This window comes from Centrocercus urophasianus, unplaced genomic scaffold (genome assembly GCF_019232065.1).
Source record: "Centrocercus urophasianus isolate 14NV4802_14NV808 unplaced genomic scaffold, USGS_Curo_1.0 seq_22, whole genome shotgun sequence".
NCBI classification, from domain to species: domain Eukaryota; kingdom Metazoa; phylum Chordata; class Aves; order Galliformes; family Phasianidae; genus Centrocercus; species Centrocercus urophasianus.
The window spans coordinates 18,841,016-18,863,581 of record NW_024884778.1 but is presented as its reverse complement, the minus strand read 5'-3'; the positions used below and the strand labels follow the sequence as shown (position 1 = coordinate 18,863,581).

Sequence of the window (22,566 nt, the reverse complement as noted above, 5' to 3'; positions counted from 1 at the left end):
CTTGAAGGAATAAGCCAGTTATGAGAAGTTCCTGCACAGCAAAAATTAGACAACACAGTAATTAATAACCTTATTAAATAGCAATATTTGGGCACTGAACCAAAGCGTATGAATCAGAGTGAGGCATTCTTGGCTGCACACGCTGGGTGAAGTGTAGACTCTTGTGCAGAATGCTTTCTGGATAACTGAGTAAGCTGTGGGGCAGAGTGTCTGCTTAGCAGCTAGTTTTTCCTCTTGTCTTTTCACGTTTATGTGAGTCTCCCTTCTTCTTTGGGCCAGGAAGGTAGCAAAAGGACGAGGTCTCTGAGGTTCTCAGCATCCTCTCTGTGGCTTGGGAGGGCTCTGTCCGTGTGCCATAAGCCACCGAGGAGCACAGTGACCCCGGGGTGGTGCTGGGTGCTGCTGAGGGTGTGCAGCTTCTCTGCAGAGTGCTGGAGCTGCTGTGCAGAAGTGCGGGGCTGCAGATGGCCATCTGCTGTGTGCGGAGTGTGGGCCAGGGACAGCCTGTCTGCTGCCTTCCACGGCAGTTCTCATTTTCTTCTAAAGTCCCTGGAGCACTGTTGCAGCCTCACAAACCAGGCGTTGTCAGAGCAGTGGTGCTGCCTCCTGGAAGAGATGTGAAGGCACATGTGAGATGAGGAGGTGACCCAAGACAGCCAGCACGGCTTCGTCAAGGACAGAGCTCACCTGGACAATCTGATGGCCTTTTGTGATGGAGTGACAAAGTGGATAAAGGGAGGGCAACTGATGTCATCTGCCTGGAGTTCTGCAAGAACTTTGACACAGTCCCACACCACATCCTGATCTCTAAATTGGAGATGGATTTGAAGGCTGTATTGTTTGGTGGATGAAGAGTTGGTGTGATGGTCACAGCCAGAGGGTTGTGGTCAATGGCTCAATGTCCAGGTGGAGGCTGGTGATGAGTGGTGTCCCCCAGGGGGTTGACTCAGGACTGGTGTTCTTCAGTGTCTTTATCAATGACACAGTTGGATTGAATGCTCCCTCAGCAAGTTTGCTGACGACACCAAGATGAGTGGTGCAGTCGACACGGTAGAAGGAAGGGATGCCATCCTGCGTGGACTCACGTGAGCCTAATGAGGTTCAAGAAGGTCAAGAACAAGGTATTGCACTTGAATCAGAGCAATCCCAGACCTGAGTACAGACTGAGAGAAGAGCTCCTTGAGAGTGGACCTGTGGTAATGACCAGGGGGTCCTGATGAACAAAAAGCTCTGCATTGGCCAGCAGTGTGCTCCTGCAGCCTGGAAGGCCAACAGCATCCTGGGCTGCAATAACAGAGGAGGAAGCAGTGGGCAGGGAGGTGATTGTCCCCCTCTGCCCTGCTCTTGTGAGGCCCTACCTGTAGTGCTGTCCAGACCTGGGGCCCCCAGCACAAGAGAGACATGGGGCTTTGGAACAGGTCCAGAGGAGGCCATGAAGATGCTCTGCGTGCTGCAGCACCTTTCCTATGGAGACAGGCTGAAGAAGCTGGGGGTGGTCAGCATGCAGAAGAGAAGGCTCTGGGAAGACCTCATTGCAGCCTTCCAGTGCTTGGAGGAGCTTATAAGCAGGAGGAGGAATAACTTTTTACATGGTCTGGTAGTGACAGGACATGGGATAATAATTCTAAACTAAAAAAGTAAAAATATAGGTGAGATGATAGGTGAGATTCTTTTCTCAGAGTCACTGGCAGTGTTGCCCAGAGCCGTGGGTGCCATCCCTGGAGGTTCTTCAGGCCATGGAGGGGCCCTGGGCAGCCCGAAGTGGGGGGCAGCCAGGCCATGGCAGGGGTTTCAAACCAGATGGTCTTCATGTTACCTTCCAATCCAAGCCATTCTTTGGTTCATTGATGAAGCAGTGGTATGGCCTCACATACCCAGCCTTGCCACAGCATGCATGGAAGTCTCTGCAGCTGGCTGGTGAGCTCACCCAAGGCGGAAAGGAGCCCAGAGCCCCAGTTTCTGTGGTTGATGACAAGCTGCAAGTGCCCAATGTGCAGAATAGGACATGCAAAATGCTTGGTGTCCTGGCCTGTGTATATATCTCCTGATGTGCTGCTTGGCACAGCAAGTATTTTTGAAGCTCTGCTGCTCTTTCTAAGCCCATTTTATCTCATCTTTAAGGAAAATCAAATAGGCAAATCATGAAATCAATTAGCATCTTTGTAGTTTTCTGTGGAGAGACAGAGATAAATGGTGTTGTGTTTCCAGAAATCATTTCTGTCCCTTGTTATGTGTTGCAGAGAAGGTTGTGGAACATACAGGGGAAGGAAACAATTTTTTTTTTCCAGTGGAAGAGATTTTAATGTATGTCCTGACCACGATCCTTGGTGTAAGGGGAGGCGGAGCACACGACTCACAAATATTTTTAATGTAAGGGATTTTGGTGTCTATCCAAGAGGACTTTGTGGCTTTCCGTGAGCAGTGGTCATCCGGGCTGGAGGCTTCCTGGCGTGTGCATCAGGTGCTTTCTCTGTGCTTTGTTTGTAAATGCCATTTCGCGGGAGCAGCGGGGGACTCCAGGCTGCGTGTTGGGAGGAGTTATCACTCCTCGAGCCCTGTGACACCACCTGAGGTGTGCCTTAATAGCACGGGGATACAATGACTGCCGTGCCTTATTGCTTCCATACGAGACACACATCAAAGTGAAATCTCCATGTTGGTAATGGGCTATCAATTGCTTTACCCTCTTCATCCTTGCTGCAGTCGTCTGCCGTAAAATTTTAAGTGCATCGGCCATGGGAGAGAAACAAAAGGCAGGAGGTCAAGTGAGACAGAATAATAATGGGGCTTATGTATTTTTTATTCTTTTTGCCCTGGCAGTTTTCAGCCCAGTGTGCAGAAAGCGAGGTGAAAACACCAACGAGTCAGGCTAGAGGGATGGGCCAGATGCACACAAAAGCTTTTGCCAGTGCTGCAGCGTGGGTAAGGGATGCGCTAGCTGGGAAAAAGGATGCTTGCTGCCATTGGGAAAGCTGTTGTATAGCTCCTGCAGGGGGCTGACACAGCTCTGTCACTGGTGGGAGGGCTCTGCCCAAGCTGGGGGGCAAAGGGAGGGCTGCCCACACCAGTGGCTGTGTGTGTTTGTGACTGCAGGTCACTGGGGAAGAAAACAATAAAGTTGCTTGGAGGTGTTTCAATGAGTATCTTAAAATGAGAAGCTTATTTGAAAATTAAATAAATACCTTTTGGGAAAATTCATGAGTAACGTTGACCAACCTAAATGAAACCTAAATGATGGTAAATGTATACAACCTTCTTCCCTGGATTTCCTTCTCCTCCAAGGGGAAAAACAGCGTTTGCTCTGCAGAAATGTTGGGAATAGAGAATGTTCAGCTGGAAAACTGAAGATCTGGAGTACACAGTAAAATTTTTTGATATTTCTGCCCAGCTTCCTCCATTTTGAAGCAATGCTGTGTAATGAGCAGTCCTCCATGGCCTCCCTTAGCAGGGCTTTTCTGCTTCTAGACCTCTTGGAGAGCCTCACAGTGGCTTTGCAGTGGTGTACATGCACTGCCTGGGGACGTCTCTTTGCCTGAAGAACAAATGCTTTCGGGCTGCTGATGCAAAGTGTGAGCATCCTGGGCCTCTCTGTGCCCATAGAATTGCCTTGATGTGATGCTGGCCATGCACCAGACTTGGCCACAGTGCCTTCTGTCCCTTTTACTCCTTCGGTGCTTTGTCCAGTGTAGTGTTTGGAGCTGAGTTGCTGCAGGAGAAGCACAAGTGGTTCAGAAGCAATCCAGCACTGCTCTCCGAGACCAGATGGGAGGTTTGACATTTGCATGGCCAGAGGCCGGAGTCTGAAAACCTCATTAAAAGAAGGCGAGCTACCAAGTTCTGTGGCCTTAGGAGAGCTTTGTTTGCTGTTGTTTTAACTGGCAGTCATTGCTATGAGCAGAAATCTGTGCGGCGTTCGTGTCGGCAGGCGCTGCTGCCCCAGGGTTGTGGTGCTGCAGCTCACCTCCCAGCCCTGCCCGCAGCTCCATCGCATGGAGGCAGCAACCTGTGGCTGTGTTGGGATGGGCACCACTGCTCCTGGGGCCGTGGTGGAGCGCAGGCTGTTTTCTCTACCAACTGCTGGGCTCTGCAGCACTTTGACCTTGATCATCGCTCTAGGCTTAACTAATTAGCTACCACAACTGCTGATATAAGAAGGGGGAAAAAGAAAGTTGCAGTTTGTCTTGTAACTCTTCTTCCTTTTTCTCTCTGCGTTGCCATGTGCATAAATTGTTTTGGAGCCCTGAGCTTGCATCTTCCCTCGCCCTCAGGAGCCACGTGCTCTCAGTACTGCCTGTGCCGGTGCTGCAGGAGCGGCGCAGTGAGCACAGCCCCAGATGTTGGCTTCCTTGCTGTCCCTTCGTTACCTGGCTGATCTGCTGCATGGCAGGGCTCTGACTCTTTTTCTTTCTCTCCCTTTCTCCTCCTCTCTTTCTCTCTGTCTCTTGCAGTATGCAGTACTGGGCCAGAAGGCTGGAGCAGGAGATTGATGGCGTGATGAGGATATTTGGTGGCGTCCAGCAGCTCAGAGGGGTAAGCTGTCTGTCTTTTATCTGTGCTGCCTTCCTCGTGGCCGTGAACATCCCCATTGCGGAAATCACCCCTGTGAGCACTCATGGTGTGTCAAGCTCCCAGCTGGCTCCACGTGCCGGGGCACAGCTGGCTGTGCTGCTGCTTGCTGCTCTGTGCCATGCACTTAGCAGGCGTGTGGGAGTGGATGTGGCTCACATCTGTCTGCTTCTCCAGGGCCGCGTGTCACTGCTGCCTGAGCACGTCCCCGTGTTTCTGCATGGCATGCTGAACGCATCTCAAATCCAACCGTTCCTCCAGCACTGAAGGTGGTTTAATTTGTGCTTTAATTTCAAACTTCTGTTGACCAAGCAGGAAATGTCCGAAGGGTAATTTGACTAACATTGGAAATGATGTGTTTTTAAAGAGAGATTGCAGGTAAAACTGCAATTCTTGATTGGCTCCTGTTCTCCCAGGGCCTCAAAGCAAATCCCTGTTAGCACTGCTGCCATGTAACGCCCCAAAGTGGGCATGGTGGTGGTCCTGGGCTGCAGTGGGCAACTATGGGAGGGGCACTTAAGGGAAGCTTCACTATGCTCTGTGAACCTTGAGGATCAAAGGGTCTCTAGGACCTGCACGGTTCCCCTTCCTGGCACTGTTTGCCAGCCGAGCTGTGATGAAATGCAGTGATTTGAGCTTAGAGTCATGGCGTTAATCTAAAGAAAATAGGCTTCTTGAGCATGATGGATGTGTTACCCCAGAAACAAGCACGGGGCGCACTTGGGTTTTCTCATGGCAGGTCCTTAGAAGCCAATGGCATATGGGCCTCTTGCTGCCTTGTACCAGTAGCTATACTGGTTTCAACAGAGTTGTTCACCTTCCATGCTCCTGGTCATCATCCACTGCCTAAACTCAGAAGTTGCACTGGTTTCTTTTAAATGCACTTTAAAACGAGTTGAATTGAAGGCATGCAAAGCTGTTCATAGTCTGCCCATTTGCTTGTATCACATTTGAGCTTCAGAGAGGTCTGTCTGGGTTTCTCTTGCGTTCTCTTCCCCGGGGCTGATAGACACTCCATGTGCTGCATGGAGAGCATGCACACCCCTTGGGGTTGGCCACATATGTTGATGGTATCTCTGCATTTCTGCAATGCAGTTTTGCGTGTTGGCAAGGTGTGGAGTCAGAGCTGAGGATGCAGGTTTTCCAGGCAAAGGCACAATGGGCTCTGTAATCTATAGCAAAGCACAACTCAAAAAAAAAAAGAAAAGAAAAAAAAAATTGACTGCCACTACATTTGGTACATGTCCTCTCTCTTACAATTTATTCTTATTAGCTTTGATTTTGCTTCTTTGCATGCTAAATAGGTATATCATGTAATTTTTTTAATGCTGTAATTAAATAGAAATTACACCTCCAATTTGCCAGCACTTGACTCCTATTGGCCAGTCAGTCAATTACAGGTAAGAGAGCTTCCCACTTTTTCTGCTTAACTCTTCTGTAGAACAGTGCGTCGCTGTAATGGATTGATACAGGATGAAACTGAATACAGAAGGACTGAAGGGTTTTTTGGTGTTTTTTTTTCTTTTTTTAAATCTGTTTTGGAACCATCCTGTGAAGCGAGGAGTCGTGCACAATTATTGTCTGTGGAATGTTAAAACCACCTGAATTCAAGAGATGAGCTATTGAAAATTCCAACGTGCAGCTGTTAAAACACCAGCTAAGAGTAGCGGAGGCTTTCTGTGGGTCTCCCTGGGGGTCTGGGGCTGCGAGGTTCAGGTTTGATTCATAAATGGAATATCAAGTGAAGTACACTTCTCTCAAAGACCGCATTACTTGCAAGTGCTAATGTGAAATTACAGAGAGTGCTTCATCCTGAGGAATTCAGCACTGCACGTCCTCCTACCTGCCAGTTGCAGGCAGGTGCATCCGGGCTGCAGTACGAGAAGTGTTTAATGTCATAAAGTGGCCTTATAACCTGCATTGAGACATTAATCAATAAAAAGCCCTCTTTTGCATGGTGGAAACGGAGCCCTTGTGCCCCTGTGCCCACAGGATGTGTGGCTGTACCCCTCCTGCAACCCCCGCCAGGATCACCATGCTGCCGAATGGAGTGCCACCCACCCAAGGATGGCTCTTATTTTAACTCTAAAATCATATCCTAGGATGAAATTCCTTGCATTGTTTTATCCTGCAGTAAAGAACACTACCCTAAAAATTTCTCTCCATGGCCCCAGTACACGCTTTGTCACTTCAGAGGACAACAAATGTGTTCAGGGCATTTCCCAGCAGCCCGCACTGAACTCCTTTCTTCCAGCACTTTCGCACAAGATGGTCAGACGTGCTGTTATCAAAGGAGCTGCCAAGGTTTTCTGTTCGGCTTTTTGATCTTGGGTAACTACTGACCTAACAATAACATGGCCTAGATCACCCAATGAGCTGTGGGATTGCATCATGTTTGTTTTGCTCGCTTTTGTTTTGCCTGCATATGGAAACGCATAGCGGGTCGTTCAGGAGGGATGGAAAGTTTGGAGGGTGTTTGTGGTGCTTCCAGCCAACTGTGCTGCAGAATGGGAGCCTCGCTGCACCGTGCTGCACATTGAGACCATGTCCACACCAGCTGCTGGGCAGAGTGGGCTTCCCAGTCAGCAATGCAGTCTTCACACTCATGAGGTTCAAGGCCAAGAGGTTGGGATACCAGCCTCCTGATGTTCCATCCTGTACCATAACCCGCAGACTGACTTCAGAACCCTGTAGCAGAGTGCCCCTGGCCTTTTCCTTTGGCAGCCAGCCTCAGGTGGCAGAGAAGCGGTGCACATGCCAGGTGCCCACCTGCCTGCAGCAGACACTGCCTGGGGTGATGATGCTCCTGCAGTACCCACCTCACCCCTGCTGTTCCTCCCCTTCCCCCCCAGGCTGCCCCTGCGCACTGCTGCTGTGTCCTCCTCTGCTCCTCGGGGCTGATAAGAGGAAGTGTGCGATGCCAGATAAACACATCCCTGTTCCAAACTTGGGTTTATTTTAGTCTGCCTGGGCCGTTCCGCAGCCTCAGCACTCCGCCGAGTGCACAGCCAACAGTTTGTTATCAAGGAGGAGTGCTTGGATGTCCATAGCCTCGCAGCAGCTCTGCTCGGGGAGGGCAGTCCTATGCCATCCTTCACAGGGACAGTGCCTGCTGCCAGCACCCATCGTCCCACTCCTCTTCTCCCCTACAGGAACCATATTGCATCCATCCTGGAAGACGTCAGGGAAGCATATGCTCCTGCCTTTAGTGCATTTGCATAATTAGAGTAATGTGTATGAATAATTTATGGCCGCATGTGGCTGCTCTTGGTGTGACGTTAGCACCCTCACTAAGCCTTTCCCGGTACCGGTGCAGGTCCTGCTTCAGGGTGCTGTGCAGGTGCAAGAGCCTGCTTTGAGGGATTTACGTGTGTGTGTGTGTGTGTGTGTGTGTTGGTGGTTTAGCAGAGAAAGGTGGGCTGCTGCAGCTGCAGGCTGGCAGTCTGAGGCTAAAATGCCTTCAGCTCGCACACTGAAAACCTGCCCCCTCTATGCAGAAGCTGTGAATTGAAATGTTCTGCAACATTTCAAAGCTGAGGCCGGGATTTTTCCAGCAGGATTCAGGTGTGACTGGTTTGTTCATTTGTGCCAGATTTTCATGACTTTTTTAGATCATAGAGCAACTTATCAGCCTGCGTGGGAAAGGAATAGACCTGCCTGTGCTGTGTGGCACAGCCCGGGCACTGTCTTGCTTTTTGCCAGCTCTTTCTGAGCAGGTTCCAAGACTGGAAAGCCCAGCTCTGGGGGAGCGATCTGAGTGGTTGAAATGGGGCTTTCATGTTCTAGCTAATTTTAGTTCTACTTGCTCCATCTCTGTTGCTGGAGACTGAGAGCAGTGTGAGAACTGCAGGACGGCTCATGAGTTACCCACTGGGAGATTGAAGCGGGTGCTTGGGGCCAGGGCTGCTGACAAAGGTGTGATGTCCCATCAGTGTGCAGTCCTGGGGACACATGTGCAGCAGGCACAGCAACAGCCCTCACCTGGAACCCTTTCACTTTGCAAAACCGTTCAGGGGGGATAATACTCTCACATTTGGTTGGTGAGTTAGCAAAATCAGAGGGGACTGACGCTGAGTTTTATGGAGTCGCTGATGATTTGTGCTGCTGTCAGCAACAAGTTAAATGAGCCTGGTGCTCAGCAGACAGCTCAGTGCGTGCGTCTCCTGCGTGTGCTCCTCTGCGCTTCGTGCCCAGAGCGCACCTGATGTGCTTTGCCACCCAGCTGCCATGCACATGGCACTGCTGCAGTGGGTGGTGTTGGCAGTGCACAGCCATCTGGACCTTTGGGGATGATGAGGCCATGGGAGGGATGCAGGAGGTCCCGCTCAGCCCAGTGGTCATGCCCTGGGTTAAGGGCCTGGGGGGGTCCTCCCATCAGCTTCAGTTCAGATTGCTGCCCTCAGACTGCTGAAAAACGGCCAGGCAAAATCCCAGCCAGCCTGCCAGAATGCAAGCTGAATAATGAGGTGGAGGTCATTATAGTTTGCCTCCTTAAAAACATACATAGATTATTCTTAATGGAGAGTTAATTGTTTTATTATTCTCTCCAGATGGTTCTTTACGTTCGCAGGGGAATGGATGTAGCCCGGGATTCAGACTGCTGCGAGTGGAGCTGATAACCAAAAATGCAGCTTCAACACAGATCAAGATACGAAGTAATAGAATATATGTACATATTCCACCACAGTATCAGATTTTAAATGTTATTTGCAGGGTGCAAGTGCCTCTGCCAGTTGGGGGGTGCAGTGGGCTGTGGGTTTGCTGTTTCTCCCTGGGAGAGGTGAGGTTGGGTGCCCAATCCCTGAGTCCTGCAGCTGATCAGCCACTGCCAAGTGAGGAGATGCGTGTGGCTGCTGGTGAGGCGGCAGTGAAGGCTGCTGTCAGAGATGCAGGGTTATTGTATGGAGGAAGCAGTCAGATGTCATTTCTCCATTGGTGTGTTGGTAGCAATGAAAGAAGACGTGGGCAGGCAGAGGAGAATGCAGCAGAGGTGAGTTTTCAGAGGAAAGTGTGGGTTTTGTTGACCTGTGGCTGGAACCTGGTAACGTGCAGCTGCAAACTTGCATGTTAAGTAGGCACACTGACTGTTCCTCATTACAACAGACCACCTTTGACATGTGCTGTGTGTAGCACGATGGAGCCCTTATTCCCATTGCCCACCCATGGTGACCTGTTGGTCTGCAGTGCTCCTACTCTGCTTACGGACACTTATTGCGTGTTAATTATGTAGAGTCAGGATATTCCTCAAAGGGGGAGAGATCCCTGTTTGAAGGACAAGTGAGGTTTCTGTGCAAAGAGATGCTGTTGGAGGCATGGCTGCTTTTGCTGGGGCAGTACCTGAAATGCCTGGGCGATGCCTTGGGCTGGGGGCCAGATCCAGATGCTTGCAGGCATTGCGGGAGCCAGCAGGGACGGTTGAGGCAGCAGCATTAATTCTTGTCCCTTATGCCCAAGTGAAGCATCCAGCTGCAACTGGAAGGAAGAAGCAGATCTTCAGTTCTCTGCTGTGACTGTTAAGCCGGGTAAATAGAGGAAAAGACTGTGGGGGCTTGGTGTGAAACAAAGGAGATTATAGTGGTGAATGTTGGATGACTCTGAAGCAAGTTGGTTTGTCGGGGATATTGCGGACAGAAGGAAAGACAGGTTTATTCCCCGTTCTTTTGTTACTCTGTAGGACGCAGCAAGTTGCCAGTGCCAGTAAGGGTGATGCTGGGCCTGAGATCTGGGACCTGCAGAGGAGCCCTGGCTCCCCGCTCCTGGCTCTGCACTGGTTGGGGCACCAACAGCAGCACATCCCCTCCTCTGGGTAGGGGAACTGAGAGTGCTCAGCACAAAGCGTTCAACGTTCTCATTCTTTTGTCTCGTGTCCATTCTGCAGAACAGCAGCACGTAGGAGGTCCTTCTCCATTTGTAGCAGGGGTGAAAGATGGCTGCTTTCCCTCAGTGATACGTGAGGATTCTGAGTGTAAATGATAGTTGCAATATAGCCTTACTCTCAGTGTCTAGGTGTCCACTGAGAAAGAAATCATAGCTTGATAATACCATTTCATGGCCAATTTTTAAAATTACTTGCAAACAAGTTGGCTCCCAAATCCCACCTCTGCAAAGAAGGAAAGCATTGCACTCTTTGCTGAGTAAATTGAGGCACAGGAGAAGGAAATCCTTCCTTTGCACTGAGTGCTGGAGTGCCAGGAAGGGAACCTGGGAATCCTGACCCCAGAGCTCATCTTCCTTAATAACAACTGCTCCACGTGTCACTTTTGGCTCGTTACCAGCACTGAGCAATGGTTCTGAGGAAACACGAGTGAGAAAGGCAAACTTTCAGCTTTCTGTTCTCCCTTAGGAAACTTATTCCTGGTGTGTTCCAGAAGCAGCAGCTCCCTGTTGGTATTCACAGGGCTCACAGTGTGGTGTTTCTGCCACGCTGCACGTGTTCTCTCCTCGCCTGCTGCTGGGAGTGAAGTGGGCTGTGCTCTCACTGCAGCACCTGCCTGCTGCCTTTCCCTCCTCCTTAGATGTATGCTAGCTCTCGAATGACATTCTGAGGTGCCTGAAGCATTCGTGGAAGAAAATTAATTGGTTTTGACAAACCGCAGCAGTCCCTTGGGTGCCTGGGAGTGCAACATTTATTGGAACCAGGCAGGAAATCAGAGCGCTCTGGTGTTCATTCACCTCTAGTGCAGCTGCACGGGAGGGAAAAAAATACTTAACCTTGCTCTAGGTTCTCACTCTAACATCTGGATTGTTCACTAACTTTATAATGAAAGCATCTTTTTCTTTTAAAATAGTGTTTAGTGGCTGTGATAGATGCCAGGATGGCAGCCCACGGGCTGGATGGTCTCTGCTTGCCTGCAGAGCGGAGGCAGCATCAGGGCAGGCTATGCTGTGGTGCTCCAAATTGACCCACAGCATCCTGCAGGAGGGCTGGGAGCCATGGTTCCTCTGCACTTCTTGGCTCGGCTCGTACAGATCAGTAAGGAGTCAGGCTTCTGCTATTGCCAAACAGCATTCAGGGAGGATTTTTCATCACAGCTGGAGGTGAAACAACTCCAAAGCAAACCTCAAACCAAAAACACTCTGCTAGCAGACACCACCTCCTAGCCCCGCTCCTGCAGGAATCTGGCCTGCCTTGCTAACATATTGGTTACAGTCTGATTCAGCTCTGAAGCATATGCTGAAAACTGGTGTGGGTGATAACCACTCCCAGCTGCAGAGGATGGGTCTGCACAGTGCCACGTGGGTGCTGTCGGGCTGTGCGAGGTCACTGCTCCAGAGCCCTTGGTTCAGCGTGTCTTTGGGATGTTCTGTGTTGTCCTGTGATCTGTGTGGAAGGGGAGCAGCCTGAGAGACCAAACTGAGAGCAGGGAGCTGTGCTGGGAGGGCTGGGGGTACGTGTTCTCTGCAGAGCGGTGTGATGGCACGGCCAGCGATGCTCTGAGCCTGTCAGGGGCCTGGAAGCCCTGCGGGTTGCTGGGCGGCAGAGGGGAAAGCAATGGGATAACGGGGGCTGCGGGTCTCAGCTCTCTCTGATCAGACCCTTTCCATGTAGCAAGGAGTGCGGTGTGTGCGGGTGGTGGGGTGCGGGAGCCCAGCCCTTGTTGCTCCTTGGGCAGAGCGGCGGCATGACTGCGGCAGCGGGAGGCAGCGTGAGCAGCACTGAGAGCTCCTGCAGCCGTTAATTAGTGCAGCTGGGAGGCATGAGCTCTGTGCAAAAGGTGGTGTTCAGCTGCGCCGATGCAGATCCGCTTCTGTCCAGGGGTGCCTTGCTGCCCTGGCACGCTGCTGGTCCTGTGGCTGTAAGGCTGGATCCCTGCGGGCTGCTGGCTGCATCCCTCAGTGCCCCACAGCTGCTCCCCTCCTGCCCCATGCTGCTGCTGGTGGCTGCTGCGGTGGCTCCTCAGTCCCTGGAGGTGCTGCAGTCCTCTGAGTCTCCTCTGCCCCATGGCTGCTGCCAAAGGGGACGGGAGATGTGGTGTGTTCAACGCCTGCTTGCACACAGTGATCCCAGGCAGTGGGCTCACAGAAGGGCTGGTTTTTCTCCTTCCTAGTTTGTGCTGTTTTTCTCCATCCTTCTTAGAGACAGTCTCAAGGACACAGCGAGTCAAATGGGCCGTAAGGCATCACAGTGCCTATTGCCTTAAAACCCATTGCTGGGTAGCCCCCGAAGAGTCATCAGTGGTCCTAGCTGCAGCTCTGGCAGCTGTGTGAGCAGCACCCAGCTGTGTGCCTATGCTAGGATGGCTGTAGGGTGTGCTCCCCTGTCTGACGGGGGTTTCACAGGGGTCAGCAGGTGGGTGCCTGCAGACCGGAGCACAAGGGGTCACGATGAGGTGCCCATGACCTGAATGCTGGGAGAGCTGATACAAAAACCTTCTCCTCTTCTAAGAGTTCTGCTTTCTGGAATAACAATTATCTACCTTGGATATCGGTGTCTGTAGGAAACTGGTTCCAGCTGAAATTGGAGATTGACACTTCGAAGCTTGCATCCCAGTTGTCAGTAGTGACAGATACTGCTGAGTGGTTTGCAGCTAGAAAAGACAAGTCTTTTCTAGCAGTGTTGTTTTTCATGGGAAAACTTCACATGTGCTTCTGCAAGAGGCTCTTCTGCACTGTGCTGTATACAGTGATCACATTGCTTTGGCGAGGCTTTGTGACACATCCCACACCTGATGGCATTCCTCAACGTGGGTTTGACCCTGGGTTCAGTTACTGCTGGGAGCGTGGGGGTTGCCTGCACAACTCTTACTGAGGGCACTGGGTAGAAGAGCAGTGGTGAACCAGCAGGGAGCTGCGGGGTCCCACCATGAAACCATAGAGTACAGAGCATTCAGCCCTCCTGCTCTGGAGTTGGTGGGATGCCTGGGGGCATGGCAGTGCTCTGGGCAAGGTTTGTGTTATGGGAATGCAAGTCTTTGCTGCAACAGAATGGTACCTCCTCTCCATCTCGCATGTTAGCAACGAGTAAAGTTTATCTCACAAAGAGCATCTGAGGGTGTAGGAAAAGACAAAGTGTGCTGCTGCACACGTCTGGGGCGACAGGATGAAGAAATAGAGGGGAACATCTCAGAAATCCATTATTGCAGATGCTTGTGTGTCTCCTGGCTGGCCCTGGCTCCTGGCTCTCAGCAAAGGAAGGGCACAGTACAGACTGTGAGCTGGGGGCTTCCACAGAGCTCCTGCAGAGGAAGAAGGAGCATCTTCAGGAAGCAGTTAGGACAGAACTGTGCTCTGAGCCCTGATGGGGACTTTCCCTTGCCAGCCCTCAGAGCCACCAGCCTGAGGCTCCTGCTGCTCTGCATGAGAGCTGCGTGCCAAGAAATCCCGGGGTCAAGTGCTAAGTGTTTGCTTCTTTATCAGATATTTACTTAGGAGGATTTCATTATGCTGAATCTACTAGCTTTGAATAAATTCACATGCAGCAAATTTATTCTTTTCCTTTTTGAAGGGACTTCTACGCCAGAGAAGATTTTAAAGACCATTTATACAAAAAGCAATTACTTTCCCAGTGATTCTGTATGTATTTTACTGCAGATACTGTATTTCTATTTGACTATGAGCTTTCTCCCAAGCACCATGGCTGTGCGGGGAGCAGTGAAATTTGGATGCTTGGGTGCAACGTGTGCTCGCGTTTGAACAAGTTCCATCTGCATGAGCAAAAGCAACAGGTTGGGTGTAGCAGAGGCCCTTTGTGGCTGTTTCCTGTGAGCTGCGGGTTGTTGTTTGTTGCTTTGGTTGTTCCTCCAGCGGGATGGTGGAGATGTCCTGCATGGGGAACCTCCAAACTGTTGGCACTTGATTGGTGTCCACCCAGCAGCTGTCCTCTGTGATACAGGTGAGTTGATGCCTTGGCTAAAGTAGGTTGCCATATGATTTGGAGCAACAATCTTGCAGAAAACCCATCTGCAGATGAATTTCAAACACATGATGGGGGCAAAGGTGAATTTTTCCCTTAGCAGCTGGCTTGCTCTGGCAGTGCAGTGTCATGCCATGTACGTATACAGCCCTGTACTCACAGCCCTTCCTTCAGTCCCCAAGCACAACAGGAAGAAAAGCCCAAGGAACAGCATGTGCTCTGCCTCAAAGGAAAGAAAACCTCCAGAGAAGGCACTCAGCACCTTTATGTTGGGTAGCATAAAGGTCCTTGGTGGTTCCTGTGATTCAAAAGCAATGTTTTGTGGCTAGAGGTTTGATTTACCGAAATTACTGCTTGCATAGATATTGATGGTGATAATAGCTGTCCATCCTCCTCTTAAATGTGCTCCTAGCATTTCCAGAGTGCAAGAATGTGCATGAATCCTTTCAAAAATGGGCAAGGGAAAATAGAGGAGACGTGCATGAGAAGCAGGCTCATATTGAAACTGAGAGGAGTAGAACCTTTTTTTCCCTCCAACATCCTTATTAACAGCATTTCTTTCGTTAAGAAGCAGCTCACTGACTGCTTTAAAAAACAGAACAAAACAAAACTAGAACCTGAAAGAAGTGTAGGTCCTCATTTAACTCCAGATTCTGTATTCCGTGCTGCATTATTGATTCATGAAGCCCGTAATGAAATGAACGAACGCTGTGTGAGCAGCCCCAAGCATTCCAGCCTAAACTTTGTGACCAGCTTTAACCCTTGCAATAGGCTGGAGTGAAAAATCACGTAGTTGAGTTGCTGTAAGGAGGCAGGTCAGACTTTGTCTGTATGAATGTTCATGTGCTTTGGAGACACACAGGCAGCAAAGCTGATCGCTTAGGTTCATCAAGGCCTGGGGTCCCCAGCACAGGAAGGACGTGGAGCTCTTGGAGCGGGTCCAGAGGAGGACTGAGTTGGCCAGAGGGCTGGAGCAGCTCTGCTGTGAGGATAGGTTGAGGGAACTGGGCTTGTTTGGCTTGCAGAAGAGGAGGCTGCAGGGAGACCATACTGTAACCTTCCAGTGCTTGAAGGGAGCGTATAAACAGGAGGGGGAACTGCTGTTTGTGAGGATGGATGGTCACAGGACAAGGGGAATGGTGTTAAACTGAGAAAGGAAGGTTTGGGTTGGATATTAGGAGGAAGTTTTTCACCCAAAGGGTGGTGAGGCACTGGAGCAGGTTGCCCAAGGAGGCTGTGGATGCCCCATCCCTGCAGGCATTCAAGGCCAGGCTGGATGTGGCTCTGGGCAGCCTGGTCTGCTGGTTGGCGACCCTGCTCATAGCAGGGGGCTTTAAGCTAAATGATCATTATAGTCCTTTTCAACCCAGACCATTCTGTAATTCTATGATTCTGTGATCCCCATGCAGATTTGCGAACTGCATGAGGGTGGTGATTGTTGTGGGGCAAATGGTGTGTGCTGGGCTCTTGCTTTGGCTTTTACTTGCATTTCTTGCAGCAGAGCTGTTTTCCCCCTGACTCTTCCATCCCAAGATGCTGTGTTCCTTGGTGCAGAGCTGTGGCTGCTGGGTCTCAGTCCTGCTCTCAGTGGGATCACCAGTTGCTGGCTGGCAGCGGCAGGGGTCACAGTTGCACCTCCCTGACCTTGAGCTCAGAAATGAATGCGTTCTGATGTGGTCACAGGGTACATAGTAGAGCATCCCGGGCTGTTAGTTATCCAGAGGAGCCCCTTCTGACTGGAAGAACCACATCACACGTGGTTCCTGACCCTTTTATCTAGCACAGCATTTGGTTTCAGGCTTTAAGACAAATTGCAAGTTAATTTCTGGAGCAGCAGGGAGGTCTGCTAACTTTCAATTAGTCCAGCTAGAGCACACTGAGCCGGCTGGTTGGCAAGAGGAAGGATGTTGTTGGAGGAGCATCTTTTGTGAGGCAGGCAGTGAACTGAGCTGCAGCCTGTCCCTGTCCTGAGCCTGCCCTGCGAGCTGCAGACGCTGCGTAAACCTCATTCTTCGCACAGCTTCTGGCTGGGGCTGGGAGCTCAGCCTGCTGCTGGTTGTGGGCTCTTCTGGTTAGGTGAGAAGAGAGCAGGAGCCCATCCTGTAATAGGTGACCTTGTTCCAGGAGCAGCTGTGGAGGACAGGCGTTGGCCTCGGGGGGTCCCCAGGGGTTGGCTTTGAAGGAGGTAATCCTTCTTGTAATACTATCCCTAATGTGCGTCTTTGTTAGCTATATGTAATGATTTCTTGCCCCGTATTTGTTCTGATACATCTCTAGGGCTGCTTGTTACGTGCTGTAGAGTATTTACCATATTTCTTTCTCTCGGTTTCGTCACGGTCCTGTAACACAAATCTATTGCAGTCCTCTTTGAGATGCATGGTGTTCCTCCTTGTTCCTCCCTTATCCCACAGAGCAGGCTTTGGTACGCCTTCTCTCTCAGATGTCCTTCTCTGTGAGCTGAGGGCACTTCAAATTGCAATTATAGGTCCTGCTTGAGGTGTCTGCAGCATCAGGCGCCGCAGGGAGAGGAGCAGCACAGCAGTGATTGCCTCCGCAGCCTCTGAAGCTCATTGCACAGAGATCTGTTGTCCAGCACTCGGAACGTCTCTTTCCCTCCTGGGCCCACTCCAGCAAATCCTCTCCCTTGGCTTCCTTGGTCCTATCCTGAGCAAGGAGCATATTGCTGCATTGAGATGACTTGAGGTGTTTTGGGAATCTGGTCGCTAGTGCTCCTTTCTTTGCGTTCTTCTTGCTGTAAGAGTGATGCTCTGAGGGGTAGCACCTCATGGAGAAGACCGTTGGATTTGCTTTGGACTGGAAGGTTGTGGATGCCCCATCCCTGGTGGCACTCAAGGCCAGGCTGGATGTGGCTCTGGGCAGCCTGGTCTGCTGGTTGGCGACCCTGCACATAGCAGGGGGGTTGAAACTGGATGAGCATTGTGGTCCTTTTACCCCAGGCCATTCTGTGATTCTGTGATACTGCATGATCTCATAGGCGATTGCTTTTTCCTGAAGGCCCAGCACAAATAGCATCCCAGTTGCAGGCTGCAGACTTCTTTGTTGTTATCATAGAATCACAGAACTGTTAAGGCTGGAAAAGACCTCTAAAGCTCATTTGATCCAACCATTGCCCCACCCCCACCTGTCCACTCACCACATCTCTCAAACCACATCCTCCCATTTCTCAAACACCCCCAGGGACAGTGACTCCCCCACCTCCCTGGGCAGCATGTTCCAAGCCTTGGCTGCTTCTTCCGTGCTCTGGATTTGTGCAGACAAGTCTGACTTGATCAACTCAAAGGCTTTTTCCAGCCCAAATGATCCTATGAGTCTGTGCTTGGGTTGGATGCTGAGGCACCCCAAGCCACGGCTGCTTTGGTTTCTGCCGCCTGCCCTACAAAGCAGCTCCCAGCAGCAGTTTGGCAGCCAGAAGCCCTTGGCACACAGACAGCAGGACTGGCTGCCTGTGGTGGGGGCTGGAGGCCGCTGGTGGCAGCCTGGCCCTTAGCTCTGCCGGGGCCATGCTGCTCCCCGTGGGAGGGAGGAGGAGATCCAGCTGACCAACGCAATTACTTTGTCAATGGGGATAAATAGGGATCATAATCCAATTGTCATGGAAATTGAAATACAGCAAACTTGGGGCACCTTTCCAAGGCTTCTATATTTACTCCTCTCTTGTTTAAAGGGAAAGGAGCAGAGCAGCTTTCCGTAAGTTTTTCCTGCATCTCAGCAAAGTGTGCCATAAGCTCGGACAAACCTGGAGTAGCTCCTATGCACACCAGTAGGAGCATCCTTCTTACTGGGTCTTACTGGCATGCCCTGCATCTGGCACCAGGGGCAGATGGTGACCAAAGCTTTAAAAGTTGTTGTCAATGGATATGACTGTTGGAACTGCTGATTTCTGTAGGGATACATGGGTTCTTCCGTTTGGAATCTGAGCTGACAGAGTTGTTAGCGAGCAAATACAGCGCATCCTCTCCATGTCTGCAGCAATGAGGATTATTGGTGGAGGAATTCCCTGCGTGTCTACAAGCAAATCTGAACGAGACTATTTCTTTTCATGTCCTTTCAGGACGTGGCAGTGGCGGGGAGCCCTGTGAGCACGGAGCGTGGGGACTGACCCCCTCTGTCCCCTGCGGAGACCTGGGCTCACCATGAAGCCACAAAATCAATTACAGATTAAAGGCTGAATTCATGAGCTCACTTCAGCTGCTCCACTGGTACAAAACAGCTGCAAATTGGGCTGTTATGCTGCTGTTACTTCCCCCAGTTTCTATGGGTTAGTAGCTTTGCCTTTAAAAGCAATTTTTAAATGGTTAGAGATTGATGCTTAACTTCAAAGCGCGAACAAATCTGGCATTGCAAATTCATCCTTGGGCTACTTGGTTACCTTTTTAATAATTTCGGAAACAAAGGAGGTTCCTTGGGGGAAAACCTGTGCTAAGGTGAATGATGTTTTGGTGAAATGAGTGGAAGCATTGCTGTTCAACATCAAATCCTAAACCCAGCGTTTGTGCAGTTCCAAATGCATGCGATGAATGGCTCTGTTTAGCTAAGGGCTTCTCAGGTTGAAAGCAAAGGGAACCTCAGGTCCCACTCTAACAAACTGGTAACAAACAGGTACTCTGGCAACAGCCATTGAATTGTGTGAGCTGTTTTTTTAAAACTGCAGTTATTTGATTATTATTATTATTATTGATAACCAAAAGTCCTTCCTCTGCCTTGTTCTTTCAATAGCATTAAGCAGCAACGTGATGGTAATGATTAAGATAAATTAAGGTTTAAGAACCCAAACACATTTGAAAACAATGTGTTTTTTAAAGTCTCGCTTATCTAGCACATGGCTGAATTCTTGGATGCTTTCATTGTGCTTTCCAGCTTGTAGGTGCTGCTGGCATCTCCTTCCAGTTTGGCCTTAAGATGCGAAACTTCCTGATGTTATGCTTGGTGTTGCATGATGCCTGTTAATTATTTCAGCCAAAGTGGCCAAATGTGTCATGCTTTTAGCTGGGACTAATGGCAGCACCTTCGGACTTGTAGGCTGGGTGGGTCTTTTTGTTGGTCTTTTCTTTCATGTTGAAATTGGTTGGTACTCTTCCCATTTAGCTCTATCTTAAGTTTACAGTACCTGGAAGGTTCAGGAGAGCGTAATGCCTCCGCCCCCTCCAAGCTTTATGGCTCCTTGAGCAGGCTCTTGGATAAGGCCTTGTTAGCCAGAATGACGTGATGTGAATCGTGAGTTTGTGCTTCTAGGGAAGTGCAGTGCCACTGAACAGCACAACCACACAAAGACTCATGCACCGTTTTCCTGAGATATAGGGCTTTTCTGTTGGAGCATCCTCATTTGGGGAATTCCCAAGGGAGCCTCTGTGTGTGTGTCTATATAGGGCTGCTTCTGGCTGGGCTCATTGGGTGCTTACACCCGGCTCAGGAGCAGGGACTGAAGGATGGCAATTACCTGGAACAAGTCTCTTTACTGGAACGAGTGAAAATGTCACTGGTTTTCCCAAATAAGCAATGTTCTCTGTCAGCGCAGCGATGAAATGTGTGTGTGCATATTCATCACAACCTGTACACCCATCCGCGTGTTCCATTAATCAGGACGTGGGGGAAACACATTTGCATCTACGCCGATGGTCTTCCACCAGTGAGGCAAGGGGAGGCTGTTCCAGTGAATCCCAACCTCTTTGCTCTGGCACATAAAGGCGCTGCGAGCTTTCATGGAATGGAATAAAGGCAGGGATGGGGTAACTGCTGAGTTCAGCAACCTGTGTGCGTGCTGATGGCAATGCCCATCGTTGGACTGGGCTGTTCTCAGCCTGAGCTGCTGCTGGGAGACCAGAGGAAACCTCGCATCCTTAGATCTGTGGAGGTGGCCACGCAGATCCTGAGCGCCTTCTCTATAAGCTTTGTTTTGTTGTGCTTTGGCTTCAATTTGAAGGCCGCGTTCCCTCTGCCTCCTTGAGCAGGAGCACGGCTGTTCTCACAATCCCTGCGTGGGTCTGGAGTTTGTCAAGTAATCTAATTCATTCAACGTCTGGAATTACCATGCTTAAAAAAAAAAAAAAAAAAAAAGTAATTTATTTTCTAATTATTCCCTGTCTTGCACAACCGTGCATCGCTGAAGTGTCGCTATTTAAAATATTTATCTCTCTCCGCTGCGTGATCTGCTCGCAGGCCGTGGAGGGGTGATGAAATAAAAGCCCTCGTTTCCAGCCCAGGCACATTACTTTGCCTTGTCTTGGGCTGTTTTGACGTCTCCCTGTAAATACATTTATTTTTCATTAGGATGTTTCTGGCTTTGTGGCGTCCAGGAAAGCCAGAGCCATTATGCTGCTCATCTGTTAGAAGCAAAATGAAGATGAACAAGCATAATGAACTCCCGTGAAGCCGTCCCTCTCTTCATGCTGCACGCAGGGCTGCAGCCCTCAGGGTGGTTTGGATGGCTGTGAGGGGCTGCTGGCACCTGCACTGCCCCTGCTCCTGCCCCATATCCTTCTGTGCCCATTTGGCCTTCTCTGCAAATTCTTCCAGCTGGCCTAGATTCCTCAGGCACCCCTGAAATCAGGCTGCCTCTGCTCCTTACCTCTGAAAGCATCTTACCTCCATCCCTCTGCACACTGCACAAACCAACCCACTGCAAACGGGTGCTGCGTCTGCGAGGTCTGGGCGGTGCTGGCAGGCACTGGGGGCCCACAGAGTCATAGAATCATAGAATCCCAAGGCTCGGAAAAGACCTCTAAGATCATCCAGTCCAACCATCCACCCATCACCAAGATGCTGGTGCTGTTCAGACAGGTTGCTAGGCTGGGAGCTGCTGGCAGCATGAGTTTGGCGGAGCGGGGGTTAAACACAGGCAGGCAGGAGTGCTGCCTGGAGATCAGAGTGGGCTCGGAAGGGACAGAAAGTGAGCATGGAAAAGCACGAGGAGAATAAAAAATGGGCTGTGGGGTGGCGGAAATGCTTGTTCTTTTCCCAGTCCTTCAATTATTTCTCAGTTATTTGTGCACATCTTCCCACACCCAAACCCACCCTCCCAAAGTCACCCGCTCGTCGTGTCTGAGTGAGTTTATGCTAAATTTTAAAATAACTTCTATTTCTCTGTCTCGCAGCTACTAATCTCCCAGGCTGAGGAATCCTGGGACAAAGAGGAGGCTGCAGAGTGGAACTCTGTAAAATTAGCTTCTGCCGTATTAGTGTTTGCACGGCTCCAGCCGCCGTGCTGGCAGCATGCCTTCCTCCCCTCCTCCTCCTCCTCTTCCCCTGCAGCTGGGGTGAGAGCAGAGGTCTGTGCCTGTTCACAGATAGGTTTGTTTCCTTTGCGTTGTTGCTGACTTTGGGTGGCTGTGACCCAGGGTTGCAGAACCCTCGGGTGCCCGCAGAATCTCCTGTCCTGCACCTTAACCACGAGCTGTGTGGTGCTCGTGCCCTAGAAGCCCTTGCAGTCCCTGCAGACATTGCTCCTCTGGCTTCCAGGGCCCTGAGGAGGCTGTGCTGTGTGTTTGCTTATCACACAAGCAATGGATGGTGCCCTGAAATCGTCTCGGAGCTCCTTCTGGTTGCTTTATGTGTGCTCCTGTATGATTCTGGTCTAAGAACGCTCCTCCCCAGCGTCTTCCACCAGTGCCCCCTTTCTGCCTCCTGCTTTCTGCAGATCACCTGTTCCCATCCCATCTCCTTTGCTGCATTTTTGTATCCCCCAGCACTCCTGCTGCTGCTTATTAACTTCCTCCATGTAGCACCTGGGGAATTTGCTTGTCAGAGGAACAAAACCAAGCTGCATTGCAGTGCAGAGCATGCAGCCAGGCACCAGCAGCCTGCAGGGCCCAGAGCAGCACCCAGTGCTAATGCTGCTTGGCTAACATGGGTCTGCAGCCAGTCTGCTTGGGTGGCTCCAGGCTCAGTGTCTTCATTTGTTTGGCATTCATTTTTCATTAATTTGCTCCCAGATTCAGAGCACGAGGCCTGGAGGCAGGCTTCCATTGTGAGCAAGGAGCCCTTCATAGGGCAAGGCTCACTTGGACTCCATACCTGACCCTGATTGCTCCTCCTCTCCTCTCCTCTCCTCTCCTCTCCTCTCCTCTCCTCTCCTCTCCTCTCCTCTCCTCTCCTCTCCTCTCCTCTCCTCTCCTCTCCTCTCCTCTCCT

At 50.6% G+C, this 22,566-nt stretch overlaps 1 protein-coding gene across 3 annotated transcripts in view; it reads left to right on the top strand.

Annotated features, from left to right (window-relative positions):
• Positions 1–22,566, top strand: part of CACNA2D2 (calcium voltage-gated channel auxiliary subunit alpha2delta 2) — a 128,976-nt gene that overhangs the window by 18,228 nt on the left and 88,182 nt on the right. For all 3 annotated transcript variants that reach the window (XM_042823319.1, XM_042823320.1, XM_042823321.1), the window contains exon 2: positions 4,449–4,530. In XM_042823319.1, the coding sequence (XP_042679253.1) occupies positions 4,450–4,530 (81 nt within the window). In that variant the 5' untranslated portion in view covers position 4,449. The remainder of the gene's footprint in view (positions 1–4,448; positions 4,531–22,566) is intronic.